Source organism: Lactuca sativa, chromosome 4, assembly GCF_002870075.4.
Source record: "Lactuca sativa cultivar Salinas chromosome 4, Lsat_Salinas_v11, whole genome shotgun sequence".
NCBI classification, from domain to species: domain Eukaryota; kingdom Viridiplantae; phylum Streptophyta; class Magnoliopsida; order Asterales; family Asteraceae; genus Lactuca; species Lactuca sativa.
In genome coordinates this window covers 147,808,952-147,829,397 of record NC_056626.2, presented here as the reverse complement: position 1 = coordinate 147,829,397, position 20,446 = coordinate 147,808,952, and the positions used below count along the sequence as shown (strand labels likewise).

At 40.6% G+C, this 20,446-nt stretch overlaps 2 protein-coding genes across 2 annotated transcripts; both read left to right on the top strand.

The window, feature by feature from the left end:
- Positions 1-877: 877 nt before the first annotated feature.
- On the top strand, positions 878-3,434 carry LOC111892289 (magnesium transporter MRS2-1). The gene is made up of 5 exons (XM_023888363.3): positions 878-1,306; positions 1,792-2,370; positions 2,457-2,909; positions 2,982-3,029; positions 3,104-3,434. The coding sequence occupies exons 2-5, from the start codon at positions 1,798-1,800 to the stop codon at positions 3,332-3,334; spliced, it is 1,305 nt and encodes a 434-aa protein (XP_023744131.1). The 5' UTR covers positions 878-1,306; positions 1,792-1,797; the 3' UTR covers positions 3,335-3,434.
- Positions 3,435-18,084: 14,650 nt separating this feature from the next.
- Positions 18,085-20,139, top strand: LOC111892311 (pentatricopeptide repeat-containing protein At1g80880, mitochondrial). Its single transcript, XM_023888386.3, has 2 exons — positions 18,085-18,763; positions 18,933-20,139. The coding sequence occupies exons 1-2, from the start codon at positions 18,165-18,167 to the stop codon at positions 19,975-19,977; spliced, it is 1,644 nt and encodes a 547-aa protein (XP_023744154.1). The 5' UTR covers positions 18,085-18,164; the 3' UTR covers positions 19,978-20,139.
- The last annotated feature ends 307 nt before the right edge of the window (positions 20,140-20,446 follow it).

Sequence of the window (20,446 nt, the reverse complement as noted above, 5' to 3'; positions counted from 1 at the left end):
TACTTATATAATGTTTTTATGCATATAAAGGCATACCTATGTATATAACGTTTTTATATGTGTTATTATTATTTATATATCTTTATAAACTTATTTATACATGATAAAGTGTCTTTCAAGCAAACACATAATCAGAAGACCAGGTCTGAAACCAATCCCCCATTTCGTTCATGTGTTTTTCCCTTGAAGGTCAGCAATGTTGACGACGTGGCAAGCCACATAAGGTCTGACTCAGCAAGTTCGACCAATCAACTAAGGGGTGACCGCCCTTTGAAAGCAAAATTCGGTTAGGGGTAAAATTGAACAAAATCCAATATGTTAGGACATTAACGCACCAAAAAAAAGTATTGGGACATAATCAAACATTTTATGTAAATTGGGAGGCTTTTGTAGCAATGGTCCTCTTTTAAAACCAATAACTATTTTTACCGAACACTTCGGCATAAATAAAAGGTGGTGCTTTCGGCTTTCGAATACCAGCTTCTTTGCCAAACACCCCTATTGCAAGAACAATTTAACAGAGTCAAGTTGAGTATTGTCAAACTTGAAACTCGATTCGACTAGAAAACTCGAGCTCAAAATTTGACTCGAACTCAAGTCGACCCTTAACTTTCAAGCTCGAGTTCAAGCCTGATAAAGTAATCGAGACTTTCAAACTCAACTTGACTCGTTAAGTTGAAACAATTATGATTAAACACGGTCTATTTATATAAATATGAACAAAATAAAAGGCAAAATATAATTATAACAAATCAAGAGTGCTCAAGCTCGGGTTCGAGATCAATTTAATCCAGTCAAGTATTTTTCAAGTTGGTTATGAAACGAGTCGGGTCCCTCGGTCAGATTCCTACCCGCCTACCCGATAGACAAGAAATGCGAGTCTCAACTTACAACGAGGGTGCTCAACAAACTTGTCAATTCTTTCGGAAGACGCCAGGTCCGTCTCTTTCAGTCGAATCGGTTGGAAGATCAATACTAGAAATTGATACCTCCATATTCAATTATGGGTTTGAATTCTGTACATAGATAGATATATGAAGTTTTGTACGTACAAGCTGCAGCATACCTCTGCTTACTTCTGAATCTATTGTTGATTATGCATTTCTGTCGAAGATACATTCATACGACACATGCACCTATAAGTTTCCGCGTGTGTAAATGCGTTTAAGAATTCGCGTATTTTAAAGTCAATTGCTCGATGTTCCGATCTGAATGTTCATTTTCAGACGGTTTGATCATCTTGTAGTGATGTGATCGACTTTTTCTGGAGCGAAACCCTAATTCATCAATAGGGGGAGGGCATGAGGTGAGTAACGTCATTATCCCTTGAATTCTGATATTTAGATTCGATCATTCCGTTTTATTTTCTTATTATCTGTCATTGGTTGTCAATTTGAGTTGATTTTTCGTAAACATGGTTACCTGTCTCGTGTTATGCTCCAAGCCTCGAAAGATTTGTTCAATATCTCAATTAAAATCCAAATCTCGGACAGAAGAAAACAAGCTTGCATGTTAAAATCAGGAAATTTAAATGAATAGCACTTTAACATATTATCCAATTACATGTTTGACAATCATCTGCGTATACTCTCGTGATTGCATCAATTACATCATGCATTTCAATTCGAATCAAATTACCTGACATAAATGATAAATTGAACTTCTTCTCATCCTTTTCTCTCCCAACTTGAGCAAACATGTTTGATTAAAATCGGATTTTTTTAACTGTATACCTTTATGTTGCGGAACACATATCTTCTTTATGCTTACTACACATCTTTCTGTTTTTAGTTTTTAATGGAAGACCTAAAAGATCACCTGCTACCAAAACCTACACCACAATCAAACCTTGCAGATTCATCTTCAAGACCATTTGCATCATTACGCCAGCCATTTCAAGGTGTAGATGTTCTAGGTCTAAAAAAGAGAGGCCAAAGTGTTCGATCATGGATTCGTGTGGATGCTTCATCTGGAGATTCACAAGTAATTGAAGTTGATAAGTTCACTATAATGAGACGTTGTGATCTTCCTGCTCGTGATCTTCGTTTACTTGATCCATTATTTGTTTACCCTTCAACAATTCTTGGCAGAGAGAAGGCCATAGTTATAAACCTGGAGCAGATTCGTTGCATAATAACAGCTGATGAAGTTTTGCTTCTGAATTCTCTTGATAGTTATGTACTACAGTATGTGGTTGAACTACAACGAAGATTAAAAGAGTTTTGGAATTCCGATGAGTTAAAAAGATTGAGAGAATGTAATGCATTTAATGATTTATCTGGGAACAATTCATCATCTGATTATTTACCCTTTGAGTTTAAGGCTCTAGAAATTGCCCTTGAAGCTGCTTGCACATTTCTAGAAACACAGGTTTAATCAATATTCAATACACCTTTCGTAAAAAACATTTTTTTTTTTTTTCTTTAGTTATGAATTTCATTTAACTCCTTCATCAGGCAGCAGAATTAGAAACTGAAGCATACCCATTGTTAGATGAACTCACATCAACAATCAGCACATTAAACTTGGAACGTGTTAGAAGATTAAAAAGCAGACTTGTTGCATTAACTCGAAGAGTCCAAAAAGTAAGAGATGAAATAGAGCAATTAATGGATGATGATGGAGATATGGCTGAAATGTATCTTACAGAAAAGAAAAAAAGAATGGAGTCAATTTATTATGGTGAACAATCTATGATTGGTGAAGGTGTCCAATCTTTTTCAGCTCCTGTTTCTCCAGTTTCTTCACCTCCAGATTATCGAAAGCTTGAAAAATCTTTTAGTTTTGCAAAAAGTAGACATGAAAGCATGAGAAGCTCAGAAAATGGGAAACAACATATTGAAGAAATGGAGATGTTGTTGGAGGCTTATTTTGTTGTCATTGATAGCACTCTTAATAAGCTCACATCGGTATTAATTTTAATTTTAAATTTAATATAATTTCTGTATATCAGTTTTTGATTAGGTTGATGTTTTTGTCAGCTGAAGGAATACATTGATGATACTGAGGACTTTATTAACATTCAACTGGTATGTTTAATGTTTGACTTGTTTCTCAAATTATGATTTTGGTTTTTTTAATGATTTTGAAAATAATAATGTAGGATAATGTGAGGAATCAGCTTATACAGTTTGAGTTGTTGTTGACAACTGCAACATTTGTGGTTGCGATTTTTGGAGTAGTGGCGGGAATATTTGGGATGAATTTTCCGATAGGATTGTTTAACAGTTCATCGGCTTTTAATTGGGTATTGTTGATTACAGGAGTTGCTGGACTCCTCATTTTCTTTTCTTTTTTGTGGTTTTTTAAGTCTAGGAGAGTCATGCCTTTTTAGGATTAAATTTTGTACATCTTTTCTTTCTTCTTACCAAGTTTTGATTAATAATGTATAGCTGAATGTTTAAAAAGGTTTATTTATTTGTTTGTTTATTTTATTGATGGTTGCCTACTTTAGAGTAAAATTACATAAATCGTCGGTCTTGAATTTTCCATTGTTGCATATTTGGTCCCTACGAAACTTAAACTTAAAATGATAGTTTTACCCTTATAGATTTCATTTTCAGATTGTTTTTATCATTTATTTGTTATTTATAATTTTATGAAACAAAATGAGCAGACCATTATCCCACCTACTTTATTTGTTATTTATTTTTTTTTTCTTTTTGTATGTATATATTAAGCATGGAATCATAAAGTCCAAACACCATTGGTAGACTAAAAAAACATCCGTGTAAGACTGTATAATATGGAATGCTTTGGTTTTCATTTTTTAACAATTTACAAGACCAAAACGAACTTGAAGATGTTTAAATATAAATTGAGATCATCGGTTTCAAATAGTTGTTCATCTTCAACCCATCTAAGCAATAACAATCATCAAGTGCATAATTCTATGTAAGGAAATGATTAAACGAAAGAAACTAGAAGAAGATGTGGTGTTCCCTGTAATTAACTTCCAACTTCTCATATTAGATTGGTCGTTTAGGTGTTTACTTGAAGACTAGTTATTTTTTCAGTCATAATTTGATGAAAACCTTTAAACCCATAGAATCCTAGGTATAAAAACCGTTCAAATCATGGTCCAAAAAACATTAAATCCTTAAATTTGATTTTTTCCCATCGGCTAATCCATCACAAATACAAGAAAAACTAATGTCTACCCATGGAGAGGTCGAGGATAATGGAGAGAAGAGATAACTTGTTTAAGGTGGTAGGACCCACATTTTATCAACATTTTTCTTATTTAGATTTTAGTGATAATAGAAAAATTCAAAAAATCATTAAGGGATGTTTGGACCCACATTAAACCCTACGACTATGGATGACAATTTTTGATTCTTCTGTTGTGCTTTCAGTTAGAGAAATTAAATATTCTCCTACATTTTATTTCTACTTATCCTCCTATCATATCAAATATTGACATGTGTCACATTTAATGAAATTAATAATCATTTAATCCACTTGTCAACATTTTATATGGTAGGAGGATAAGTAGAAACAAATTGTAGGAGGATATTTAATTTCTCTTTTAGTTAACTCCACTCGATAACACATTGATGAAGTCATCCTCCCGATTACTAATATCGTATCGCTCGATGGAACAAATTGACTCCATTAAAAGTTAACATTTTTTTGTGGAAGGCTGTTATTAATTGTGTTTCTACTAGACGCAATCCATTTAGTAGGGGTGTTGATTTGGATTCATTGCTTTGTCCTATTGTCTGAGTGGCATGGAGACCATTTCATGTTATGACCCGATGACATGCTCATGATATTTGGAGGAAGATTGTTCCTTGGTGATATTTTCGTTTCCCCATGACCCCATGGTTGGATGGCATGTAAACTTAGAATACTCAATACTATCCCGAGGTCTTGCTTAGAAGTGGTATGTTTCACGACTTCTTAAAATAATTTGGATGTATCGAAACTCGGTTTTATTCAATAACAGGAAGCACTAGAAGAGTTTTTTTTCATATAATGTTATTATATAAATATATATTTGTTTCAATGGATTGCACGTAAAAATAGTAAATTGAAAGTCAATTGAATTGTTTGCTTACATAACTGCTTTGTAATTCTTTGTAAACCGAAAGCCAATGGTTATTTTGAAAAATAATAATAATAAGACAAAAGTGCAAAAATGGTCCCTGTGGTATGCATTTTTTGGGGTTTGAGTCTAAACCATGACTTTTTTGGATTGGTGGTCCTTTTGAGCTAGTTTGTATGTGGAAAAGGTCCCTCCCCAAATTGAAAAGACTAAAATACCCTTAATAAATTTATTTTTCATTTTTCATTTTTTTTATCTATTTTATAATTAATAAATAAATACAAAAAATAACTCTCTCTCTCTCTCTCTCTCTCTCTCTCTCTCTCTCTCTCTCTCTCTCTCTCTCTCTCTCTCTGTAGATTAGTGTTCCAATTTGTCTCTCATTTGGAACGACCACCATCAATTGGAACCATCTCTTGTTCTTTATCCTAATCTAACAAACATACACACACTATAAACTAGAAGCCTCATTCTTTCTGATAGATTTGATGATGATTTGGAGGCTTGATATTTGAAGGGTACAAATCCAAGTTCATCCCCCTACCAGATCGGAATCACCATCACTATCAAGACCAAGCATCCACCTTTAATGGAGCCTCCACCGACAACAATTAAGTTTCGCTCCTCTCCACCATTTCTTCTTCTTCTACCTAATCTGACACTTTGATCTCCACCATTGGACCAGGGGCATCGGGGGACCAGATGACGATGATAAAGAATTACATGCAAATCGGTGGTGGGTATGACGGTGCATAAAGTCAGAGATGTAGCCATGTGGAACAAATCAATTCTCCATCAGTGAGATGCGATTCCATCGATAATTAATCTGTTAATGGCATTAGGAAGAAGAATTGATCAAAGCATGTTGCAGATTCTTGATTTTTGTGTGCTCATCGATGATGGAGGGTTCGGTCATTGCTTCTTCTTCCCTGGTGAAGGGAGAATACCATATCGGAATCCACAATCAAACACATTTCATCCAATTTCAAACCCAAACTCACCTCTGTTCCTATTCTCCAGATACAAATCCAGACCTGCGTAAGGGCTTCTATCCATGTTGTTCATCATCGGTAATACACACAATTAGGGCTCCATCTTCACTCAAGAACATATTAGAGTTTTATTACCACCAAGTTGCCGCAGCTCTAAACCCATTTTCTCAACACCACCAGACCACCACCATTACAGAAATTAGGGTTCTTAAGAAGAAAGGGTCGAGGAACAATATAAATCGAAGCAGATCTCCATACACAATCGAAGTTTTGAGATCTAAGTTCAATACACACACGAAATTGAAAAAACTCACACTTGAAGGAGACAAAAATGTTGTAAACCCAGTTGAAGAAATATGAACTTGTGTGTGTTTTATCTCAGGTCTAGTTTAATAGTGTGGTAGTAGACGATGGGAATGATGATGTGTATGGGGTATTGGTTTTCGATGAGCTGTAACAAATATGAGTTTGCAGGTGGTGTGTTGATGGTGAAAAGATGGCGGACCTGTGGGAAGAAGATGAAGGAGTAGCTGGGTTTTTTTGGTCAGAGAGAGAGAGAGAGAGAGAGGTGGATCTCATATTTTTTATTAATAAAACTTTAATTTAAATTGAAAAAAAAACATAAAAATTTATCAGAAGGGTATTTTAGTCTTTTCAGTTTACCAAAAGACCAAAATCACAACCAAACTACCTTAAAAGGACCACCAATCCAAAAAAAGTCATGGTTTGGACTAAAACCCCAAAGAAATGCATACCACAGGGACCATTTTTGCAATTTTGTCTAATAATAATTAAAAGAGTAAATTACACGAATGGTCCATATGGTTTGGGGTTATTAGCGTGCTTGGTCCCTAACTTATTTTTTAAACTCGGAAGGTCCCTATTATTTATTTTGTTACGCGCTTGGTCCTTTAAGTTTGTTTTTGTTACGCATTTGGTTCCTATTTTACCTAAAAAGACTTATTTAAATAGATAAAAATTATGAGATATGTAAGGTAAGGTGAGGGGGTGAGGTTGGAGGTGTGTTTATTTAAATAAATTAAAAAAAAATCAATGGAAAATTAATATTTTTAGGTAAGACAGGGACCAAACACATGACAAAAACAAACAGTAAAGACCTTCCGAGTTAAAAAAATAAGTTACAGACCAAATACGTAAATTACCCTAAAACCATAGGGACCATTCGTGTAATTTACTCTAATTAAACCTATGGTTTAATGAAAAAAAATCGTTTTACAATATCTTATTGCATCAATGTCATATCATCATTAATAGCTTGTTAACGAGCCATAACAATAATATTTTGCCATAATACTAAATGTGGAAAGAAATGGACGCAGAAGGTACGGGAAGGTAGAAAGAGGCGGTGGAATGCGGACGAAAGTATATATATCGTGGATGGGTGGGAATATAGGATTAAACTAACCCAGGTATACTAACCAATCCAAGGAACAATACCCAGGTCAGGTATACTAACCAATCCAAGGAACAGTATCCAGTTCCTAACTTTCGTTTCCTTTATATATATATATATATATATATATATATATATATATATATATATATATATATATGTATATATATATATAGAGAGAGAGAGCTAGGTTCAAATGTTTTTAATAAGTATTGTGTGCCTAAATGCACCAATGAGAATTCAGGAAATAATTAAATCACTAATAAATAATAAAAGGGTATAAGAGTAATCTACACTATAACTAATTATGGTAAAAGAAAACAAAATCAATCAATATCCCACTAATTTAGGTTATCAGTTTCATATCACACCTCCACCGATTCCCACTACTTCTTAAAAAATCATCGTTCTCTCTTTACAGACCCAGAAACCCTTATCCCCTCCTAAATCAGTTTCGACACCACCAGAGCTGTAGTACCACCCCACAGCACCGTAGAACCACCAACTTTATGGATTAGAGAAGAGAACGGGTGGAGCTGGGCCCTTTCGTCGGTATGTAGAATATCACTCGTGTGAAAACTTGGTCGCACTTGGAGCAGAGTTCTTGAAACCAATGGTCATCGGAGATCAGGTTACAAATTCATGGTGAGTTTTAAATCCGCAGTGACACGATACTGATCATGGGTTTTCCTCTTTCTTCGATTTTATTGTTTATTATTGCATTTTAGGGTTGAGAGGCGGCTTGTTGAAGAAGGATGTCATGTCAGCATCCATTAAAGCCCCATCTCCAAGCAAATACAATCAATCTGGGTCCCCAAATTGCGATGGCAACTAATACAATTTCGCCTATCTTTAAGTTTCTCAATTCTTATGCACCCTTACAAAATAGGTATTAATTAATTGCATTATATTTGTATCTTCAATACATAACTCGATTCACTTTCAAATGTAATGATGCAATTGAATAAGAAAAAATTATTCCATTTTGACTATGTCTTATTATGTATAGAACTTGCAATAGCGGCAGGTTTCATATGATGTTTATTTAATCAGGTCAATAATCTGTTAATGGATCTGCCATATGAGAAACACAAGACTCTCGCATTTGAAAATTCAGAAAACAGACAAGAAAATAGATTTACTTGAATTTTCAAATGCGAGAGTCTTGTGTTTCTCATATGGCAGATCCATTAACAGATTATTGACCTGAGTAAATAAACATCATATGAAACATGCCACTATTGCAAGTTCTATACATAATAAGACATAGTCAAAATGGAATAATTTTTTCTTATTCAATTGCATCATTACAGTTGAAAGTGAATCGAGTTATGTATTGAAGATACAAATATAATGCAATTAATTAATACCTATTTTGTAAGGGTGCATAAGAATTGATAAACTTAAAGATAGGCGAAATTGTATTAGTCTCCATCGCAATTTGGGGACCCAGATTGATTGTATTTGCTTGGAGATGGGGCTTTAATGGATGCTGACATGACATCCTTCTTCATGTAACACCTAAAGTTTTGAAGGCCAAGAAAAGAAAGAAAACTTTAATGTTAAGGGGTGACTCGGCGAGTCCAAGGAGGAACTCGGCGAGTCCGAGCGGGATCCGGGTCGAGGAGTAAGTGACCGACTCGGCGAGTCGGCCAAGGTGACTCGGCGAGTTTGGTCTGTGCGTGGAAAACCCTAAATTCGGGACTTGGAGCCTATATAAACGTCTTAATCTTCTTCCTAGGGTTCCTTACTGCCTCTTAAGCCCTGATTATCAAACCCTAGCCGCCATATCCTCTTTTTGAGCCATTTATTGCCTTCAAGAGTGCATTAAGCTTGTAGAAAGAAGAAGAATCTTGAGAGTGCAAGAAGGGGGCTGTAGATCCGGGATTGGGAAGACATTTCTGAGCTTTTGGAGGTATAAACTAGTTCCTGGACCCTTTTTGCATCTAGATTTATGTGTGGTTGTTGGGCTCTTTAGCCATAATGATATTATTTTGAGTTAGGACCCGGATCTGGAGTTGCTACTTCAGATCCAAGTGTGTTATGGACTGGAGAAGCATAAAGTATCAGCCCTTGAGTCGATTTTGAAGCCCCTTGGCCTTAAACCCTAGTTTATGGTGGATTGTGCCTAGATCTCCTTCTCTACACGTAAAGTTTGCAACTTTACGTGGGGGATAGGCTTGGGAAGGGTAGATCTACAGTTTGGAGTCCATGCATGACTCGAAAGTCCTCTGCATGTATGTAGATCTGAATGGACTCGGCGAGTCCTTCTAGTGGACTCGGCGAGTAGCTTGAAGATGAGGAGGAACTCGACGAGTGGGATGAACAGCTAGTCGAGTCGGATGAAGATGGGCATGAACTCGACGAGTTGGATGAACAACTCGGCGAGTTGGATGAAGATTGCCTTGTGCTTGGCGAGTCTGCTCTTGGACTCGACGAGTCAGGTCGCGTAGCCCCAAACCCTTTGAGTTAAGACTTGAGTCAGCGAGTCGAGCAAGGACTCAGTGAGTTGGTCAGGACAAGATTCGGGAATCAGTAGACTCGGCGAGTCAGGGGCTGACTCGGAGAGTCATGTCGCGAATGGAAGGACCTTGAGTATGTGAACTCGGCGAGTCAGTAAGTGGATTCGGCGAGTAGGGTTGACCTGGAAGGGTTGACTTTGACCAGGACTTTGACTTGACCAGAGTTGACTTGGTTGTCTGTCAGGGGTCAGTTTGACTCAGTGTTGTATTGATATTGGTAGCTCGGGGAGCTGGTGGAGCAGCAGTTCGGAGTCAGTGGTCAGGTAGCGGTCAAAGGGATTAGCAGCAGCAGTTCAGCAGTATCAAGTGAGTTTCCCTGTGTATGAATGGGTCTACGGCCACAATGCCGGCCCATGTAGTTATGAGTAGAAGACCCAGGGGTTAGCCCTAGGCCCAGTATGCTAGTATGATATTTGGGACGAGGTCCAATGATAGAGAGCGGGTGCCCAAGGAATGGTTTAAATGATAGTTTATACTTGTTGTCTATGTGATACTTGTATGTGCCTGGTAGGGCGGTGAGTGTGGGCGAGGTCCCGTATCTCACCAATAGCAGAGTGTGGATGGTGTTCCACATCTCAGTAGCAGCAGAGCAGGGGCGAGGCCCAAGTCAGGAAAGGAGTGAGTGTGGGTTGGGCCCGTATCTCACTACCAGTAGGAGCATGGACGGGGTTCCATGACTCATCAGTAGCAGGTCAGGGGCGAGGCCTAGAGATAGGCGAGGCCTTAGGACAAGATCCGTTAGTATGTGTTTAGCTTATGTGAGATGTTTATGTGCTATTATATGTTAGTGGGCGAGGCCCTGTGACAGGCGAGGCCTACGTGAAACAGATCTGTATCCGAGCGGGGCTTGAAGCCAGGCGGGGCCTGGAGCGGCGGGGCCGTTGTAGCGGGCGAGGCCCGAGGTAGGGGGCGAGGCCCAGGATAGCGGGCGCGGCCCAATATGTGCAGTATGTGGTTATGCATGGTATATGGTAGGGTGAGGAACTCACTAAGCTTCGTGCTTACGGTTTTTAATTTTGGTTTCAGGTACTTCCGGTAGCAGATGATGGAGCTCGGGATGATCGCATGGCACACACCATAACTTAGACAGCCTGGGAATGTTTACTCTGATAACGAATATGTATTTTGGAAACTAATACTTTGTTTATGTTTGAAAACGATGAATTTGCTTAACGTAATGTTTTATTAAATGAAATTTTTAGTCTTGAATTTTGGGACGTTACAAGTTGGTATCAGAGCCTTGGTTTGAGGGATTCGGACATGCTCTCGAGTGTGTCTGAACTCAAACTGAGGGATTGGTATAGAAGTTTTCAAAATGAAAAGACAGTTTTGTAAAAAGAGAGTTTTGGGAAAGAAAACAGTTTTAGAAAGGCAAAACTAATTCAGAAAGAAAAGAACTTTGAAAAGAGAAAAAGGGTGTGGTGCATGCAATCAACCGAGCTCAAGTAAGTACCCCAAAATACCCATACAAGTTTATGTTATGATTATCAGTTGATAGAACAGTATGCTAGATTAGGACTAAGGATCTAGGAATGATGCCTTATGTGCCTATTATATGTGTTTGAGCTGCATGATAGTGTTGATTAGACAGTAGTAGGATAGCCTGTTTAGGTTATGCCTGAGTTTATGAGTTTGTGTTGCATGTTAGTTCAGATTCTTGTTGTTTGGATATGATTGCTTGAGTATGTTGTGGTTAGATTTTCCCCTTGTCTGAATGCTGCTTGCTTTGTGCATTGTGGGATTTTGAGTGATGGGGGTTAGCCATTAGGTGGATACGTCACGTCACATGTGATCAGGGTTGAATAATCTCAGAGTGCTGGATTTGGCCCTATTGCGCAACTCTTGTTTGAGTCCAACCGTTGTAGGGACGAGTCTTTTACTTGAAGGATTATCTGAGCCTCGTCACATGTGATGGTATCCAGGTGATGGCTAATTGGCATCACAAGGAGACCTTCAGCAGCTGAGGACTGTTTGAGTTGAGTCAGAGGTTTCCCTAGGGTAAGCCTAGGATGAGATAGTGCTGGGAGCAGTAGTAGTGGATAAGGGACCTGGTGGAGTCAAAGCAATTCCTGAGGAAAGTACGGATAGATGTGGAAGGTAGTATGGGCCCATACTACTGAAAGCAGAGGATCCGTACTTGATTCGGGAAGGGCCAAGACAAGACCGGGAACCTAGTAGGGGGTGTGTTCGGTCTCGCAGCAGTGATGAGTTTTCTGATAGTGGTTGTGTTATATGTTTCAGCATGGTGACGTTGCGAGAGAGACCAGCGGGCGGATCAGGCGCCAGAGAGGGATCAGGCTCGGGTTCAGGGGCCGAGTAGCTCGAGGAGCGGATGAGAGAGTTGATATCAGCTAAGGTTACGCGCAGTATTCTAGCTCAGACTCCTGTGATCTTTGGCATGGTCAAGGAGGGTATACTGGAGATCTTGGATGAGAGGCTGGGAGCCTTCCGTACCGAGATGATGGCTCTGTTGGGAGCGCGTACCTTGACATTTCGAGAGTTCAGGGCTTGCGGGGCACCAGATTATCATGGGGCTAGGGACCCCATTGCTAGCAACAGATGGTTGGCTCATGTTGCCAATGCTTTTCGTACGATCAAGTGTCCCGAGGGGGACAAGGTTAGACTTGCCTCCTGTCTTCTAAAGGACAGAGCGAGGGATTGGTGGGAGGAGATTGGTCATGCTGTGGGGGATGATGCCGCATTGGACGCGATGACTTGGAGCGATTTCTCGTCCAGGTTCAGGGCGGAGTTTTCGCCGATTATTGAGGTGCAGCAGCTGGCACGAGAGTTTCAGGATTTGATGCAGACTACTGAGACTGTGGCGGAGATCACCGCCAAGTTCAGGGAGAGGGCTCTTCTTGTACCGCAGTATGTCGCGGATGAGGAGATGAAGAAGGCTCGGTACCATGAGATGTTGAGGGATGACATCAGGGAGTTCGTGAGCAGATCCAGCTGTAAGACGCTGGAAGATATGATTTCTCGGGCTAGAGAAAGGGAAATTGATTTGGAGCAAATCCAGAAGAGGAAGCCGGATGAAGTTCAGGTTGCTACGGGTTCGGGCAAAAGGCCCAAGGGATCAGATTCGAGATCGAGGGATCATCAGGACCGCAGTCGGTGCGGAAAGTGTGGCAGGGCGCACGGTGGCGCGTGCAGGAGTGGTAGCGGTGGTGAGTCTGGTTGTTTCAAGTGCGGTCGGACTGGTCATTTCAGCAGGGATTGTACTGTTACCGCCGCGCAGGGATCAGACTTGATATGTTTTCACTGCAACCAGCGGGGCCACAAGAAGGCCCAGTGTCCCAATTTGTTTTCAGCAGGACGGGTGATGGCACCCGCCCCTGCAACTTTGAGGATCACGGATGGCCGCCAGGGCTGGGTAGAGGCACCTGCGGTAGGGAGCAGGGCTTTTCAGATGACGACCTTGGAGACGCGAGCAACGCCGGACGTTGCAGGTATGCAATTTCCCATTTTCAGTTCTTTTATTTGTGCATGATTTTATTGTTATGGTTCTGCATCATTATCGGTAAAAGTATTTTATTTTGAGTGGTCGATTGTGATCAAGTTATATGCCATCTGCATACCTTGGATATTTGTATGGTAGTTAGGGGATGTGCCCTAATGAAGAAGGTTTCGAAGGATGCAGTAGTAGCATGCTTGGGAGAGATTTGGTACGTCTCCCTAGTTCGGAGTGGTACAGTGATTATGATGGATTGGCTAAATCCCTAGCTATGGCGGGCTTGGGTTCCTCAGTAGATGGGTTATGGAATGGTAGCAAAGATCGAGATCTCTTTTGAGTATTGAGCAACAAGGGGTAAGCAGGATCGAAGTGGGGGAGAATCCTCCGGGTGTGCCCAGAGAGGAGCACGCAGACCCAGAATGAGTACGTGACCTCCGAGAGGGAAGAGAAGTAGTTCAACGTTTGATGGATTGAGGATTTCAGGGTTGGGAGTTTGAGAAACTCCCCATCAGCTAGTGCGTGTGATGGTAATGGTTAGTTATGGTTGAGAATTCAGGTTGTAGATCGCCCGTAGGACTCGAGGGAGTCGGAATGAGGATCTTGAGAGCTAATGGCACATGGGTGCCTTCGTACTAGCAGTCAGCAATGGATGGTGATGTAAGACTATGGGTAAGCCGTAGCATTCCTTAGTAGTTTTGTTAGCGGAGTTGGGGCGAGGCCCTTATCTCCTATTGATCAGATAGGGATCAGGAATGGGTAGTGGATGAGAATGATATGGAGTTTACCTGTATAGCCCTAGAGAGGTGAGACCTTGGGAGAGGCTGCTCCAGGATATAGTTGGGTGAGACCCGTGGGCGAGGCCCGAGCGAGCGTGATTAGACTAGTGGGAATAGAAGGATAGAGGCGGGTGGGACCCGTGGGCGAGCCCGTGAGTTTTAGCAGCACAGGTGGGACCTGGTAGGGAACTTAGTGTCAAGTTAGGGGATCGAGAATCCCAGGTTTGTAGTGCCTGAATGGCAGAGTAGATTGAGCAGTTATAGGTGATCGAAGTTCTTTGGAAGTCGCTGGGAGCGACTAGTGGTGGTGTTGGGACTAGCTACCAGTAGGAGCCGGTAATCCAGTCATTGATAGGTTGGTAGGGACCAAGGTGGTCTCAGTTCATCCGGAAGTCAGAAAAGGAACAGCAGAATTGTCAGGAAGTGGCAGTGCGAGCATGCAGCGCATGGTGGAATTCAGTTAGTTGATCGTGGGGTGCTCTGCACCAAACCATAGTAGAAAGAAATGCCCAGTGGATACTGGTGATTATGACCCGTACTGGTAAGCGGGGGTGATGGAGTTGGTGAAGGATAGGGCCTTCACAGTGATAGAAGGAATAGTTGGTTATGGGGTTTTGCCTTGGGAAGGCAAGGAATTGTGCAAGGAAAGAAGGGGTGAACCCCTATAGGTTCAGTGCAGTACTCGGTGAGTACCAGGCGGATTATCGGTTGAGTAAGTCGTGTTTCCAGAATGTTCAGGGTCAGGGTTGACCCGAGATGATTATCCGCAAGGTTTGATGCTAGTCAGAATGATCGGGCGGTAGGCCAGCGAAGGAAGGCAGCTAGTGTTGGGATAATTGGTTGGGTATTGCAGGAAGATCGCAGGCGGTGGGCCATAGCAAACTTCGAGGACGAAGTTTAGTTTAAGTGGGGGAGAGTTGTAACACCCAAAGTTTTGAAGGCCAAGAAAGGAAAGAAAACCTTAATGTTAAGGGGTGAATCGGCGAGTCCAAGGAGGAACTCGGCGAGTCCGAGCGGGATCCGGGTCGAGGAGTAAGTGACCGACTCGGCGAGTCTGGTCTGTGCGTGGAAAACCCTAAATTCGGGACTTGGAGCCTATATAAACGTCTTAATCTTCTTCCTAGGGTTCCTTACTGCCTCTTAAGCCCTGGATATCAAACCCTAGCCGCCATATCCTCTTTTTGAGCCATTTATTGCCTTCAAGAGTTCATTAAGCTTGTAGAAAGAAGAAGAATCTTGAGAGTGCAAGAAGGGGGCTGTAGATCCGGGATTGGGATGACATTTCTGAGCTTTTGGAGGTATAAACTAGTTCCTGGACCCTTTTTGCATCTAGATTTATGTGTGGTTGTTGGGCTCTTTAGCCATAATGATATTATTTTGAGTTAGGACCCGGATCTGGAGTTGCTACTTCAGATCCAAGTGTGTTATGGACTGGAGAAGCATAAAGTATCAGCCCTTGAGTTGATTTTGAAGCCCCTTGGCCTTAAACCCTAGTTTATGGTGGATTGTGCCTAGATCTCCTTCTCTACACGTAAAGTTTGCAACTTTACGTGGGGGATAGGCTTGGGAAGGGTAGATCTACAGTTTGGAGTCCATGCATGACTCAAAAGTCCTCTGCATGTATGTAGATCTGAATGGACTCGGCGAGTCCTTCTAGTGGACTCGGCGAGTAGCTTGAAGATGAGGAGGAACTCGACGAGTGGGATGAACAGCTAGTCGAGTCGGATGAAGATGGGCATGAACTCGACGAGTTGGATGAACAACTCGGCGAGTTGGATGAAGATTGCCTTGTGCTTGGCGAGTCTGCTCTTGGACTCGACGAGTCAGGTCGCGTAGCCCCAAACCCTTCGAGTTAAGACTCGAGTCAGCGAGTCGAGCAAGGACTCAGTGAGTTGGTCAGGACAGGATTCGGGAATCAGTAGACTCGGCGAGTCAGGGGCTGACTCGGAGAGTCATGTCGCGAATGGAAGGACCCTGAGTATGTGAACTCGGCGAGTCAGTAAGTGGATTCGGCGAGTAGGGTTGACCTGGAAGGGTTGACTTTGACCAGGACTTTGACTTGACCAGAGTTGACTTGGTTGTCTGTCAGGGGTCAGTTTGACTCAGTGTTGTATTGATATTGGTAGCTCGGGGAGCTGGTGGAGCAGCAGTTCGGAGTCAGTGGTCAGGTAGCGGTCAAAGGGATTAGCAGCAGCAGTTCAGTAGTATCAGGTGAGTTTCCCTGTGTATGAATGGGTCTACGGCCACTATGCCGGCCCATGTAGTTATGAGTAGAAGACCTAGGGGTTAGCCCTAGGCCCAGTATGCTAGTATGATATTTGGGACGAGGTCCAATGATAGAGAGCGGGTGCCCAAGGAATGGTTTAAATGATAGTTTATACTTGTTGTCTGTGTGATACTTGTATGTGCCTGGTAGGGAGGTGAGTGTGGGCGAGGTCCTGTATCTCACCAATAGCAGAGTGTGGATGATGTTCCACATCTCAGTAGCAGCAGAGCAGGGGCGAGGCCCAAGTCAGGAAAGGAGTGAGTGTGGGATGGGTCGTATCTCACTACCAGTAGGAGCATGGACGGGGTTACGTGACTCATCAATAGCAGGTCAAGGGCGGGGCCCAGAGATAGGCGAGGCCTTAGGACAAGATCCGTTAGTATGTGTTTAGCTTATGTGAGATGTTTATGTGCTATTATATGTTAGTGGGCGAGGCCCTGTGACAGGCGAGGCCTACGTGAAACAGATCTGTATCCGAGCGGGGCTCGAAGCCAAGCGGGGCCTGGAGCGGTGGGGCCGTTGTAGCGGGCGAGGCCCGAGGTAGGGGGCGAGGCGCAGGATAGCGGGCGCGGCCCAGTATGTGCAGTATGTGGTTATGCATGGTATGTGGTAGGGTGGGGAACTCACTAAGCTTCGTGCTTACGGTTTTCAGTTTTGGTTTCAGGTACTTCCGGTAGCAGATGATGGAGCTCGGGATGATCGCATGACACACACCATAGCTTAGACAGCCTGGGAATGTTTACTCTGATAACGAATATGTATTTTGGAAACTAATACTTTGTTTATGTTTGAAAATGATGAATTTGCTTAACGTAATGTTTTATTAAATGAAATTTTTAGTCTTGAATTTTGGGACGTTACACTTCAACAAGCCGCCTCTCAACCCTAAAATGCAATAATAAACAATAAAATCGAAGAAAGAGGAAAACCCATGATCAGTATCGTGTCACTGCGGATTTAAAACTCACCATGAATTTGTAACCTGATCTTCGATGACCATTGGTTTCAAGAACTCTGCTCCAAGTGCGACCAAGTCTTCACACGAGTGATATTCTACATACCGACGAAAGGGCCCAGCTCCACTCGTTCTCTTCTCCAATCCATAAAGTTGGTGGTTCTACGGTGCTGTGGGGTGGTGCTACAACTCTAGTGGTGTCGAAACTGATTTAGGAGGGGATAAGGGTTTCTGGGTCTGTAAAAAGAGAACGATGATTTTTTAAGAAGTAGTGGGAATCAGTGGAGGTGTTATATGAAACTGATAACCTAAATTAGTGGGATATTGATTGATTTTGTTTTCTTTTACCATAATTAATTATAGTGTAAATTACTCTTATACCATTTTATTATTTATTAGTGATTTAATTATTTCCTGAATTCTCATTGGTGCATTTAGGCACACAATACTTATTAAAAACATTTGAACCTATCTCTCACTCTCTCTCTCTCTCTCTCTCTCTCTCTCTATATATATATATATATATATATATATATATATATATATATATATATATATATATATATATATATATATATATATTAATTGGCTTTTAAATAACTATTTTAAATTAATTTTAAAGGTATAATTTGTTTCTTTTCGTGTATTTCCATTTGAAACAGTTAAAGCAAGTGCCCGGAACACCCGGTTCCCTGACCCTCGAGTTGAAGCGTGCTGCGAATCAAAGAAAACTCATTGATGTTTTCTTCCTATCTTGCTCGAACAATCAAACAACGTACACACTCTCATCTCTTCTTACCATTTATTCTAAGATCACTAGCTTCCCAATATGGTTTTTCCACTCTTTCCTATTCGCATTCGACACATACACTCTTTCAGGCATTTCATCAAACACCTGGTATTCAATACCAAAAACTGGATTACAACCATTTTTCTACACTCCACCCATCCCACCTTTATCAAACAATAGACTTCACCCAGATAACAGAGTGTGCCGATGAAACTACAAAGTCGGATGTGATTCAATTAGTCAAATTATTGCGTAGTAATTTTAACCCTGGAGAGGCAGAGTCGTCGGATTTTCTTGACAGATCTGACATCAAGCCGAGTGACGTCTTGATCAATTCAGTGATTTGGGAATTAAAGGATGAATGGAAGTTAGCTTTTTTCGTATTTAAATGGGGTCAGAAATGGAGATGTGATAATGAAAAAGCTTGGAGCTTGATGATATGGGTGTTAGGGAACCATAAAAAGTTCAACAATGCTTGGTGTCTGATTCGGGACTTGTATCAATCTTCCATGAACACTCAACGCCCAATGCTCATCATGATTGACAGGTATGAACTAAATTACATCCCTTTCTTTAGTTATTTTGCTATTACTTGACCGCTTTCGTTCATGGTAGAATGCTATCGTTTTTCAAGAACGCGACAACTTTATGATTTTGTAAGCTGAAATAACTCGGAATCTATGTAACTTGTAACAAATTCATTTGTGTTTCAATAGATATGCAGCTGCAAACGAACCAGCTGAAGCTATTCGTACATTCCAAATAATGGAAAAGTTCAAACTTAGCCCTGATCAGAATTCATTCTACTCACTTCTACACACGCTCTGTAAACATGGCTACATTGAAGAGGCTGAAGAGTTCATGTTTCTAAACGCAAAACTCTTCCCACTTGAAACCCATGGATTCAACATCATTCTTGAAGGCTGGTGTACTACATTCATAGACATACTTGAAGCCAAGAGAATTTGGAAAGAAATGGACAAATGTCAAATAATCCCAGATGAACATTCCTACACCCACATGATTTCTTGCTTCTCCAAAGTCAATAACTTATTCGATTCACTAAGATTATACGATGAAATGAAGAAAAAAGGGTGGACACCGAATCAAAAGGTTTATAATTCATTAGTTTATGTTCTTTCACACGAGAATTGCATTGATGAAGCTCTTAGAATATTGGAGAAGATGAAGGAGATGGGGTTAAATCCCGATTCTACCCCTTATAATTTTATAATACGTACGTTATGTGAAGTGGGAAAACTAGAAGATGCAAGAGGGATATTGTCAAGAATGTTGGAAGAAAATGTAAGCCCTAATATTGACACATATCATGCTTTTCTTGAGGGCGTAGGCGTAAATTTTGAAGAAAGTTTGGAGCTTGTTGAGCGTATGGGGAGATCGGGAAATGGGCCAACTCGGGATACTTTTGTTATACTTCTTGAGAAGTTTTTGGGTGTGGATGAGGTTGAAAATGCAATGAAAATTTGGGTGAAAATGAAAGATTATGAAGTTTTCCCGGATTCTAAACATTTAGTGATAATGGTGGAAGGGTTAGTGAAGCATGGATTAAAAGTGAAGGGTAGAGAACTATATAATGAGATGATATCTATTGGAATTGTAGAGGATCCGAAACTCAAAAAGCTATTGAAGGACTCATTAGAAGATGAATGTAGAAAAAGTAGGAAATCTAGACATGAGGAGAGACGTGTGCGTATGCATCATGGAAAGAAATGGTTTAGTGTTAAAAAATCAAGAACATAAAGTGATCTTGCTATTCTATCTTCAATTGTAGGGTGATGTATTATGTGGACTTGATAATGTTCAAATTGGATAAACCTTACTTTGCTATGGAAACTTTGTGGGAAGTTAAAGGTTGTGTAAAAGTTCATTTGGAACATGAAATTGAAGAAAGAATTTAAACAAGTTATTAACTCATTTTAATAAGTGGTAATATGAGAAGTACATGTGAGTATGACTTTTTATATTGAATCTTCATGTCCAAGGAGAAAGAATTATGCATGACCAGGAAAAAGTTATTGACATGGTACATGATTGATGTTAGAGAAAATGTCTAACTATGAAGTTTGACATCTTAAATAAGGCTAAAATCCGTGCATTGAGAGTGTCGGAACGCAAAAAACATGAGCGTGAAACCCCTAAAAGAGTGAAAAGAATAATTTCAGGTAGAAATTATACAAATGTTTGAGATGTTATTTGGAATAAAACTAAG